General features: G+C 33.2%; 2 protein-coding genes across 2 annotated transcripts; one reads left to right on the plus strand and one right to left on the minus strand.

Moving 5' to 3' along the window:
* Positions 1-498: 498 nt before the first annotated feature.
* LOC118754622 (putative uncharacterized protein DDB_G0282133) lies at positions 499-5,481 on the plus strand. Its single transcript, XM_036489512.1, has 3 exons — positions 499-1,561; positions 4,605-4,859; positions 5,318-5,481. The coding sequence occupies exons 1-3, from the start codon at positions 499-501 to the stop codon at positions 5,479-5,481; spliced, it is 1,482 nt and encodes a 493-aa protein (XP_036345405.1).
* Positions 5,482-7,866: 2,385 nt separating this feature from the next.
* Positions 7,867-11,970, minus strand: LOC118754621 (vitellogenin-1-like; the record flags this gene model as incomplete). Its single annotated transcript, XM_036489511.1, has 3 exons — positions 7,867-8,693; positions 8,772-8,907; positions 11,701-11,970. Coding segments are annotated over 3 exons (1,230 nt in total), but the record flags the coding sequence as incomplete, so codon positions are not given.
* Between the last annotated feature and the right edge of the window lie 4 nt (positions 11,971-11,974).

Raw genomic sequence — 11,974 nt, forward strand, 5'->3', positions numbered from 1 at the left:
AAAACAGACTAATAAGCCTGAAGTTCTTAGGAGCACCGGCCTTCGGGATGAGCGTAACCCTGACGACGAGAAACTATTTGGACTGTGTAACGCTTCCAAACTACAAAAAAAAAAATGGACAAACACGTAAAAATCAAAAAATAATAGCAAAAATGTGGATTTCTGTATGAAACAAGAATTGCAAAATACAACCACAAAAAAATTAAAACTTACAACGTTAATAAATCAAGCTATAAAAGTGTTAAAATATCGAGCCACAGACTATAGTTTACTTATCGGTCAATAACTTGGCAAAAGCAATAGAAAACTCAATGCGTAATAAACCTAAAACACCTAGGCCAAAAGCTATCAAAGTGTTAAAACCAAATATCCTCTTTATGTGTATACCGCACATGCCATTTTTGTTCTCGGCTTAGTAAAATACGCCAAATTTAATACACATACACTGCAGTGCTAAAGGGAGGAAGAGGAGGCACCCTCATTTATTAGGCGCCAAAAATGAATTTCGGACTGAAACTGGCGTTGTTAATACTTGTAATCCACTTCAAATTACACGGACTACATGCGGCAGCACTCATCGATCGCTTTAAAACGGCTATCAATGATATCAACAACAACAACAGCGATAACATAAACAGTAGTGCATACAAAAGAAATTATGTAGCGTTCGATATCAGCTTTAATGAAGTGTATAATAATAGCAACAAAAAAATAATTGATAACATTATTTCAACGTCAGCTGTAAAAACCACAAATACAAATAAAACACATGATTGGCAAATAAACAATAAACATTTGCTGCCATTTCTCACAAACAGTAGCCGAAATGATAATGATTTTGTTGGTGGCACAGCTGATAATGCCAGTTCGTTAATAAATCAGACTGAGCCGCTTTATGATAGTGATGGGAAAGTTATCAATGGCAACAGCAGTGCAAACAACTTTCTCAGCATTGATAAAATTTTAAGCGATGATAGCGATACAAAAAATATCAGCCATAGCAGCCATAGCAGTCATAACAACAACAGCAGCAGTAAAGACAATGAGGACTCTAACATCAACGATAAGCTCAGTACGTTTTGGCAATTTATTTCTACCGATCAGCAGTCAACGAATGAGACAAAATCTCTAGAATCATCTCAGTTTAAAAGTGAGGAGGCTCCGGCATACTACCAATACAATTTCACCCAAAATGGCGGGAACCAAGATGCTGCTGCGGGTAAACCTCCGAATAATGTCACAATGGGTGTCAAAGAAAGTCAACTAACGAACTCGAGCGAGCAGATAATTCCACTTGATTCCCAAGAGCAGGATACTGGCAAAGTAATTGAACCTAAAAATGTAGTGGAAGACTCAGTACCGCTGGAGCAAATTGAATGGGAGCTACAAAGTTTACGCGGTAATTGGAACGATCTTATTAATTCCTACGAAATAAATAAAATTATGCAGAAATATAGAAGCGAGTTGAATAATTCTTGCATAATGGATAGCATAAAGAGTTCAATTATGTGGTGGGTCTACAGCAATGGTACTCTGAACCATGATTTGTGCAATAATAAAAGTAAGTATTGAAATAAATGCATAAGTGATATGTACTTATTTACATAATTGCGTATTCTTTGGCTTACGATGTACAGTGGCTGGTAAACAAATAGCAGGACGAAATTTTAAACCAGTTTTGGCTAGCTTTCCTTTGTTTATTTAATGTTTCTTATGTTTTTGTGAAAGCATAGCTCCCTATCCAACGAAAATCATTTGAGTCCGAATTTTGTACACAAATTAGGAAAACATTACAAAATTTTCAATAAAAGTAAAAGCTTTTTAATCAGAATTTTGGTATGCATTAATTTTTAGTATAATAAAGTGCAAATCTGAAGTAGGTAGGACTTACCATTAATTTTTGTAATTTTTTTTTTGCTGACAGTGTCACGTATTTTCTTCCATAAAAAGTATGTATGTTCAATAATTTATTTATATGGAGAAATGTGCAAAAAACCGTCGTAAAAAATGCCAAATAATAAGGGAAGCGCTTGCGACTTCAGATTTGCACTTTGTTTTATTAAAATTTAATTGGCTACAAACGTGCATATATATTAATTTTGAAAAAAAAAACATTAAAAATTTAATTTTGTTGAACATTTATTGAAAACTTGTTGGTCTGCCACCGTACATTTAAGGTTGAATGAAGGGACCTATTTATGTATGTATACTAGACCGTACGAATAAAGTTCGCATTACACCCCTGAGTTTGATATTTTTGCAAGGCAATTTAAAAAAGGACTTTTTTTGTCTGAATGTAGGTTTAACATTTTTCATTGTGTATGAAATTGCAGGAAATGAAGAAAGTCATTTCATAAGAAGCAATCCTCTCTATGTCAGTAAATTTAAAGCTCATCAAAACCCTTTTTTCTTTTTTTTTTAAGCTGCTACGGTCTAATGTATACTAAAGTTTTATGCCACCTCCGAGATTCAGTTGGATTTCAATGATAAGCTTTTTATAGCAGAAATTCATGCAAAGATTATTTGGAACAAGGCATCGAATCGGTTTTATATTTAGCGAGAGTACACACCCGTGTATAATATGTACTGTGTAAACGTAATTTAGCTAATCTAATATGAGAAGGCCGAAAAATATTGCACTTAATGATCCATGTGAAAGGCGTACACATATGTACATATATTACATACGTATTTAGCAATCAGCATAATAAAATGGAACTGGTTTAAACAACAATATCAGTAAGATAATAATTTTTAGTTTTTTTTGTTTGTTAAAATTTTTAACTAACGAATACGATTATTTTCGGCACAACAAATAAATAGCAAATACTATCGGTTGTAATAAAATGTGATAAGCCAAATGAAATAATAAACCGCTTTGAAGAGATGAAGTTAGTCTCTTCCTCTAAATGAACTGGAACAACTTGCTTTAGCAAACATTGATATCCGGTTGCACCAATCAATTATAAAATTTATCACACTATTAAAATTTAAAATAGTTCCCACTCCAATGATGGTGGATAGTTCTTTAACTTACTTAACCTGTGCCTACAGCTGTTATACATTTCTGCCTTGACATTGGTTAATGCAACTTCAATGCCTAAGAAGTGTACTCGTATGTATATTCCCTTGTTCATTCTATAGATATCTCAATAGTGTTGAATACTGCATGGAAAGCGCTGTGAGAAGCACACTTGAATAATGTAAAGTCTTACACGACGTATGAGTGACATTTTTAATTCATCTTAAAGAGCTGCACAAGTGCATTTGATTACGCCTAAGCAATAAACGAGCAATTGCAGTAGCCACTGTTTGTTATCAGCTAAAAGAGTAGTTATTGAGTATTATTTTGGTTTTGAAGAGGAGGAGGGACACCAACAGCGTTATTTATGTATGCTTCAACCAAGCTCAAAATTAAACCCGACTTTTTTTTCGGGACTTCCTAGATTTTCTTATGATTTTTTCGGGGTCACTCGAGATTTTTTCTGGACTTTTTGGATTTTGTCGGTATTACTCGGTGTTCAAAGTGGGATTTTTTCCCTTCGGCTTTTGCCGTTTTAGGCTTTCGGAGTTTTTAAATTTTTTTTTCGTGACCGTTAGTAATTTTTTGTTATTTGTTCGATACTTTTCCGGACTTTTTCCGTAGTTTTGTTTTGGGAGTTTTTCGAGCCGCTTCGTAATTTTCTGGAATTGTTTTTCGGACCGTCCGGGATTTTGTGAACTTTTGTACATTTTTAGAGTATTTCCAGATTTTTTTATGAATTTTTGGAGATCTCTTAAGTTTTTCTTTGAACTATATGGGATTTTTTTTCAGTAATATTCGGTATTCACTGGATATTTTATTCGTGACTATTAATTATTTTTCGGATTTTTGGATTGCTTTGAATTTTATATTTTGATGGCACCTCAAAGCTTAGTCTGACTTACAACCACGATCACCATTGGCTACAGTGCATACCCCCTATTTTTGATAAAAAAAAAAAATATATTTTTTTATATCACTGAGTTATTCATCTTGAAATTTTTTTTGAAACCGTTCGGCTTTTATGAGCTTTTGAGATTTCATGTTAATTTCCAGCATACACGATACATACATACAATACACGATACAAGCAAACACTATTAGTTTATGTTAAAGAAGAATTAATTTAATTTTGCCCAAACACATACTTTGGTAGTGAGAAATAAGGATTGAAAGTTTTGAAAAATAGTCGATTCCCGATTCTCGAATCTTATTTAATCCTTACGATTATTGGAACCGAATAATCGACGGCGAGATTCGAACTACTCGATTCTAATCGATTATTTATTTCAATCTTTCTTTCACTTGAAAAACCTACAAAAGCGGCCATCATCCATAGCTAAATTTTCACAATTTCACAATTCTAACAAATGACGCGTATCTAAAGATGTATGAAAAATAAGAGAATCGAGTTCTCAGAATAGATTCTCGATCGATACCGAAAATTTATAGTCGATTCGCTAAAATCGATTATTTCGAGAAAATCTTCGATCGCGAACACTAACAAACTAAAAACTAAAAAACAAACTAAAAAAACCTTTTCTGAACTCCAAATTTTTATTATATATCTTAATAATTGTAGATGGTGAAATCTTTCCAGCGGTCAAAATCTACTTGGATTTCTCTTACAAGCACATTGACGATGACGATACGCTGTACAACGAAACTTTGGAAAATGAAACCCGTATGGGCCACAGTGTTGTTATATTCTCAGCAGCACACAATAATCTAACACAAGTGCCTTTTCGAACACTAACAATCATGAATACAACTTTGAAGTACTTGACGTTGAAAGGTAACTCTTTCTCGTCCTACAACGAGGAGGAGCAAAACGAAGGTGAGTTGAGGAATGTTTGTTTTATAAATTTATAATTTAAACATTTATTTGCAACTTTAAGGGCCGGTTACTGAATATCTGGTTAAAACTAATCTCCGGTTAAACATAGTTATCGACACTAGCGACTCCCTGTTATATACATGGAGTCGAAGACGTCGATAACGATGTTTAACAGCAGATTAGTGTTAACCACCAGACATTGAGTAACCGGCCCTAAGGGCCGTTTTCTCAAGTAGGGTTTAAAATTTATTTTCACTTTAAGCACAAGCTTAAAAAACACAGCAAACACAGATTGGCTAATAGATCAGTTATGCATACTTGGCCTTGCATGAGAGTTGTCACATAAGGAATCTGTTAAATGAGCTTTGCATGGAAGCGGTTACCCAACGCATAGCACTTCACATGTAGAAGTCTGTTGGGTAACTTAACACTTACACTTACATAAACACTATTTTTAGCCATCAAACTTCTAAGTCAAGCACTGCATAATAACAACACGACAAATGACACTACACAAGTATTTGCTAGCGAGACGAATGTAACTGGGCAAAGAACTCTAACATATCAGGATTTTATAAAACGAAAAGAGTTAGAGTTGCTTAATAGAAAGGGTAAGCTTTGATACTTCACAGTGGATTTTTTACTGTTTATCAACTTGTAACGCTATTCAGATTCATTCAGAAAAGCCGTGTTTTTTCGATTTCCATTCTAACCTTAAAATTATTTACTTTGAAATGTGGGTATACATAGAACAGAAAAGGATATTCAATTTATAACCCTTCGTCTCATTTCATTTTACCACGTTTATATCAACTCCGGGTGGTCCCAGGTCGAGCCTAGAGGTGGGCGCGGTCTATCGGGACCCGTGGGACCCACGGTGTTGATTTCAAATTGGCCAGGATAGGCGGTATTGGGAAGGTCTTAAAAAATTTGCGGGCGGAACGGGACCAAAATCCTTTCCCGACACTCGATAAATCCGCAAATTCCGAAAGTCTTCCTTAAAAACGATGAAAGACATGAGAATTTTTCTTAGTGATAGATTTTGGGGCCCCACAGGACCCGCGGTACAATTCTGGAAAACATTGGGATGGGCGGCATCGGGACTTAAAAATTTAATTTCGGGATGGGCGGATTAAATATTCAGTCCCGTGCCCATCTCCAGTCGAGTCCTCGGTCAGCGGATTTTTTGTCATACACTTTTTTTCATTTTTTACTTAATTTTCTTAAAATTATTAGATTTCATGGTCTTGAAAAGAAATATAGTTATTTTCACAATTTTATTACATATGTAGAAACTTATTTTATTTAATTTTAATAAGTAAAATATATTTCTTTTATTTCATTAAATTTACGTAAATGTATTTTATTTTTAGCTAAATATTTTTTATTTTTTCTATTTAATTTTCTTTTAGTTATTACGTTTCATTGTCTTAAAATGAAAAATATATATTTTTTTATTCAACTTAATATGTATTTAGAAACTTATTTTATTTTTTTTTTATTTTTTAAGATTTTATTGTTTGAAAAGAAAAATATAATTTTTGCAGTTTTAGTTAAGTTTTAGAAAGAAACATAATATATATTTTCTTTTTTTATTAAATATGTTTTATTTTTTTTTAATTTAATTTTCTTCTGGTTTTAGAATCTATTGTTTTAAAGATAAAGATATATTTTCTTTTGTTTTATTTAATTTTTAGCGTCTTATTTTATTTTAGCTTTTTGTCTTTTTAAATTATATTTATTTTAATTTTTAGATTTTGTTTAGAAAATAAAAATATTTTTTAACTGCATTTCATTTTAACTATTATTTTCGTCTTTCTTGATTTATTTTTTTCTTTTTCTAATTAAATTTTTATATTGTATTGTTTTAAAAGGAAAAATATATCGTCGTTTAAAGCACCAAACCGCGTATCGTCGTTCTGCAAAACCGCGTAACTGACATTTTTTGCCAAAAATTGGATTTGCTCACACGAGCTCTTGCTCAATCCTTATCCATTCGTCCTGAAATATACTAGCCAGAAATTCGATTGCTTTATAAAAAAGAGAACCATTTTGAAACGCGAGTTTTTATACTCTCTAGAAAATAATTTATGCAATCTCACATACGCGGTTTTGCATTTTGTTGATACGCGGTTTTGTACTTTAAACGACGATATACATTTGTGCATGTATTAAAAAATATTTTTATTAATTTTTGCTTTATTTTCATTTTGTTTTCTTTTATTTAAAAGTTTTTATTGCTAAAACTTATTGATAAAAGGTTAACAGCATAGCGCTAGCGTTAGCACATCTTTCACTTTGTCTTTGGAAAGACAGTAAAGAGCTTTCCAGATAGAATTGACAATTGTCTTAAGCAGGGATCACACGATTTGTACATTTGTACAGATTTGTGCATTTTAACCGTCACAGAGTGATGTTGTTTGGAAAGTTCTTATTGAGCTGAACTCATATTCGCTAAAAATTTCTAGACAACACCACTCTGTGACTGTTTTTTCGATCCACCCTAATGTGCATACGTATTGTATAACAAGTATTTAACCACAGAATTAAAAAGAAAAAACTTAAGTAAATCGTGAACAGCTGCTTAAATAATAATACTTATGTAAACAACAATGAATTTGCCACCGTATTTTGCTAAAGTGCTTTTTATATTTTGAAATTATGTCAGGGTCGAGGCTTAACAGCAGGCGTAGTGTTTATTTTTTCAATACTTTTATAATTTCGGAGACTTTTTAGTTGATTGGCGAACATAAATGGCAAGGCGAATTCATACTAAGTGATAGCGGTAGCGCAAAAATAAAAACTATACTAATAAACTATATGCAAAAGAACAATAATAACACGAACAAAGTAACAACATACACATCATTTTGTACAAGCAGTACAAATTCGCCTTGAAATCAGTCACCTTATATAAATTCGTTTTGATAAGTGGTTTAAGTTTTTCGTATATCATTACTACCTACTCGAAATGAATATTTGACTAGCCTATGCAAAAATGATAAATAAATTAAGCCTTCATTGATGTTTTCTCCTTTAAGTTTTTAGCTTTGTTTGGCTGTTTTGGTCGAATGTTTCTTTTTCTTGATCTTGCCCTTTCAACTGCCTTTGCTTGTTTCGCCGCTCTTGGCTGTTTAGCTTTTTTCCCCAGCTTCGCATATTTCGCCTGCTTTCCCTTTTTCGGTTTCCTCGCCTTGTTAACTTTCCTGCACTTAATACATTTCCGGCCATTATCCCTTCGCCTGCGTTTTCCCAATTTCCGAAAACCCGCTCGTTGTTTTTTTATTTGCTTTGATTTTTCACACTTATGACATCGTGCATTTTGCCATCGTTCGCTGCTCGGTTTCGCCGTTTTGCCGAATGGCGAGTTTGAGTTCACTGGCACATAAAATATACCCCTTTGTTGCTGATCAACCGCGATGCCCATAGGTGAGGTAATTTTCCGATTACATTTCAACTTCTCCAGTGCCTGAAAATCCGAACATCTCCAACCGATGAAATTTTTAGCATTGCCTGGATATACACTCTCGGCAAAATATTCGACTGCGCGTGAATGAGCGCATGATATAGTCAAGCAGCCAGGTGGTAGCGGATTTGCACCACCAGGATAGAAGTCGATATCGCCAATAGGCTCCTTCTTCGCCAATACTCCAATATTTGTATGAATGACGTCCACAAATTCGGCATCACCCCGATGTAAGCCGGTGAGTGTGTCGTCTGAGCGAAAGCATGGTTTGGCTGCATCTAAGCCGGTAATGCGTGGTATTTTTTTACCAGTCAATTTGGTGAATGTACGCCCGGCAGTGCCCATGATGTGTGCGCCCAAACTGTGACCTTGACGTTTGAAAGAGGATAGGGATGAGTAATTAAATTTTATGAAATACAAAGTACCTTTCTAACTTTCTCACTTACCGATTAGGTGTATATTTTGCAGCGGTACAACTTTTATCAAATGCTTCAGACCTTTACCAATACTTTCTCCAATTTCTTCGGTGTTCATTGCGGACCATTTATATAGCGTGTCTACGTAGTAACCAGCATCGACAATCTGAGGGAATGGGATAAGAAAAATTCGAAATACTGAACATATTTGAAGTTCGATGCGTATACCTAATAAATATTTGTTAGGTCTATAGTGGTCTGCCGATTGTACATATAGAAAGGTCTCCCAACCCTGTATCCGTATTTAACAATAACAACTCAAACTTAAAACGAAAGTGTTGCTGCCTCTTTTATGCAATTCCTATTAACCACGAATTTAATCAACTATTTTAATTTGGGCGCCAAACGAGAGATTGGAAAAGCTTTATTTCGAAAATATTTTTGAAGAGGGTTTCCACCTGTTTAAATCTTAAAAATCAATTTAATTAACAAGTTAAGCGAAATATTTAGTGTGAATATCAAGCGAGGGTAGTTTAAGAAAGCTTAATTGGGAACATATTATTTAAGTAATATTTTTGAAATAATTTAAGTAACAAGTTAAATTGAATATCTTAATACTGATGTCAAACGAGAGACGTTTAGTTATGCTTTATTTCCAAACTAATTTTGAAAAAAAAGTAACAATAAATTTAAAAAATAAGTTAATTAAAACTTTTTAATATTCATAGAAATCAACCGAAAAGAGCTAACAGATGGAGGTGCAGCTGTAACATTTGATAGCATAACGTAAAACCGTATATGACGCGGGCGGCGCACAGTGTTCTATTTTTGAGAAAAGGAGACAAAGTCAAATGTCTCTAGAACGAGAAGAGGTAGCGAAATAAATGTAACGGTGATTTACAGTTTTTGAGATGGAGAATCCGAAAATTGCCTTGACCTTCAAATATAGAAGGCTTTAATTTTATTTTTTTTTGCCTGAAATCAGCCCCCAGTGTACTTTTTAAAAAGTTTTGAAAACATACATATTTCGCTGTTCTTGTGCTTTTTTTTTCCTAAAATTGAACACTGCGGCGCTGCGGAAATTTCAGATACTTTTTATAAATCAGCAAAAAATTGATTTCTTAGCGTGACCCATTTTAACACTGGCCGTAAACCAAAAAGCTTCCGCTCTTATTTATTTAATACTTTTTGGGCTCAAGCTTTAATCAACTACCTAGATCAAAGACAATAGATAAACGATAATATTTAATACATTAATAATGATAATAAATGACAGATAATAAATTAGTTTGTGTATAATTGATTGCTGATAATATGTAACAGATAATATAATATATATACTCAGTAGGAGATCTATACATACATATACATATATAATACGCGAAGGGATTTTTTGGCCAGGATAACAAATCTGTACCGTTCGCTCGACTTTCAAAAATAAGATGTCAAATTCAAGCGATTGGCCTGTAGATGTGCAAACTGGTTTTAATTTTGCGAAAAGAGTTGCCACCTGATGAAAAACTTAATTCAAATTGTCATCAAATCCGCACCGTTCGTTCGATTTTCCAAAATGAGGCGTCAAACGAAAAACCTTGGAGTGTAAATGTGCAATAAGGTTTTACTTTTTTGAAAATAGTTGCCACCTTTTAAACAATTATATTCAGACAATTTAAAAAAACAAATCAATTATTACAAACTTGCTATCAATCGAAATGGTTTTGAAAAGCTTTGTTTCTTAGCTTAACTATAGGAGGGTTGCCACCTGTTTAAAAATCATATTAGGTAATAGAATATGTACCACCATATGCGTGCCAAACGAAAGGGGTTTCAGAAAGTAGTGAAAATATTTTGAAGAGGGCTGCCACTTGCTTGAATAACGAATTTAGTTATAGATACACAAGTTCGACGAAATATCAAAATATGGATGTCAAACGAAGGAGTGTTAAGAGATCTTTAAATCGAATGCTAAGAATATTTTTGAGGTATTGGAAGAGGGTTGCCACGTATTTTAAAAAATTTAATTCAAATTATTTTATGAGTTAAATGAATTATTAAAATAAAGGTATCAATCGAAGGGGGTGAGCAATTTTTTTTCTGAACTGTATATAGCGTGGTTGCCATATGTTTGAAAATTGAAATTCCATTTAATTCATCAGTTAATTAAAATATATATCGTAGTGTCCGGCGAAGGAGAGTTAACAATGATTAAGCTTTAAAATACTTTTGAAGAGGGCTGCCACCAGTTTAAAAGGTCTTTTTGAATTAACTAATTCAAAAAGTATATGAACTATAAGAATACCGTAGTCAAGCGAAAAAATGTTAAGAAATCTTTAGTTTGAACATTTCGATTATTTGAAGAGTGTTGCCACGTGTTTAAACAGTTACATTCAAATTATTCAGTAAGTTGGATGAATTATTGAAAGATGGGTATAAATCGAAATCGGTTTGAAAAGGATTTATTCCTGATCTTTACTTAGGAGGGTTGCCATTTGTTCGAACAATCAAATTCGAATTAGTTCATCAGCTTCTTGAAATACATGTGTATAACAATATCAGACGAAAGAGATTTAAGAAAATTTTAGCTTGAGAATACGAGAAGATTTTCAAAAATGAGAGATCAAATTAGAGACCCAAAATTGATGTATGATAAAGTTTTATTTTTTTTTAATTAAGAACTTTTTTCATTGGTATAGGGTGATTTGAAATTCGATGAAAATAAAAACACTCTTCACTCAGAAAAGCCTGCACGGTTTTGATGAAATATGGCACTTGGATCTTTTATAACTCTGACTAATATTTGGAATATTTTTTAAGTTTTTGAAATCCAATTTTCGGCGTTTTAACGCCACTAGTTCACTAGTAATATATAATAGATGACAAATTATAGATAACAGATATTAGGTATCAGGGAATGGATAACTTAATACATATATAGACATATGTACATATATGCACTTACAATAAAATTCACATCTTTTCGACACAAATACGCCTGCGAAAGCATTGCCAACGCTGACGAATCATTCACAGTGTTCGTCCAACCGGTAGCCAAAATCACAACTTTCCGCACTTTATTAAAATTCATGTGACGCCATAGTTTTTCAGCTTGCAATAATGGTTCACTGTAATTTTTACACGAAGTGATATATTGAAAATTCATTTTTTTAATATCAGGTGTAAATTGCTGGGGCCGCTGAGCCTTAAACAGCGTGGAGGCGCCTATAGCAAAAAAA

Source organism: Rhagoletis pomonella, unplaced genomic scaffold (assembly GCF_013731165.1).
Source record: "Rhagoletis pomonella isolate Grant_MI unplaced genomic scaffold, Rhpom_1.0 Rhpom_scaffold_04250, whole genome shotgun sequence".
NCBI lineage: Eukaryota > Metazoa > Arthropoda > Insecta > Diptera > Tephritidae > Rhagoletis > Rhagoletis pomonella.

Bases quoted from the DNA above. Each gene is read 5' to 3' on its own strand.
- LOC118754622 (XM_036489512.1), top strand. From the start codon at position 499: ATGAATTTCGGACTGAAACTGGCGTTGTTAATACTTGTAATCCACTTC. The intron at 1,562-4,604 runs GTAAGTATTGAA...TAATAATTGTAG, and splicing joins TGATTTGTGCAATAATAAAA to ATGGTGAAATCTTTCCAGCG. The intron at 4,860-5,317 runs GTGAGTTGAGGA...CACTATTTTTAG, and splicing joins CGAGGAGGAGCAAAACGAAG to CCATCAAACTTCTAAGTCAA.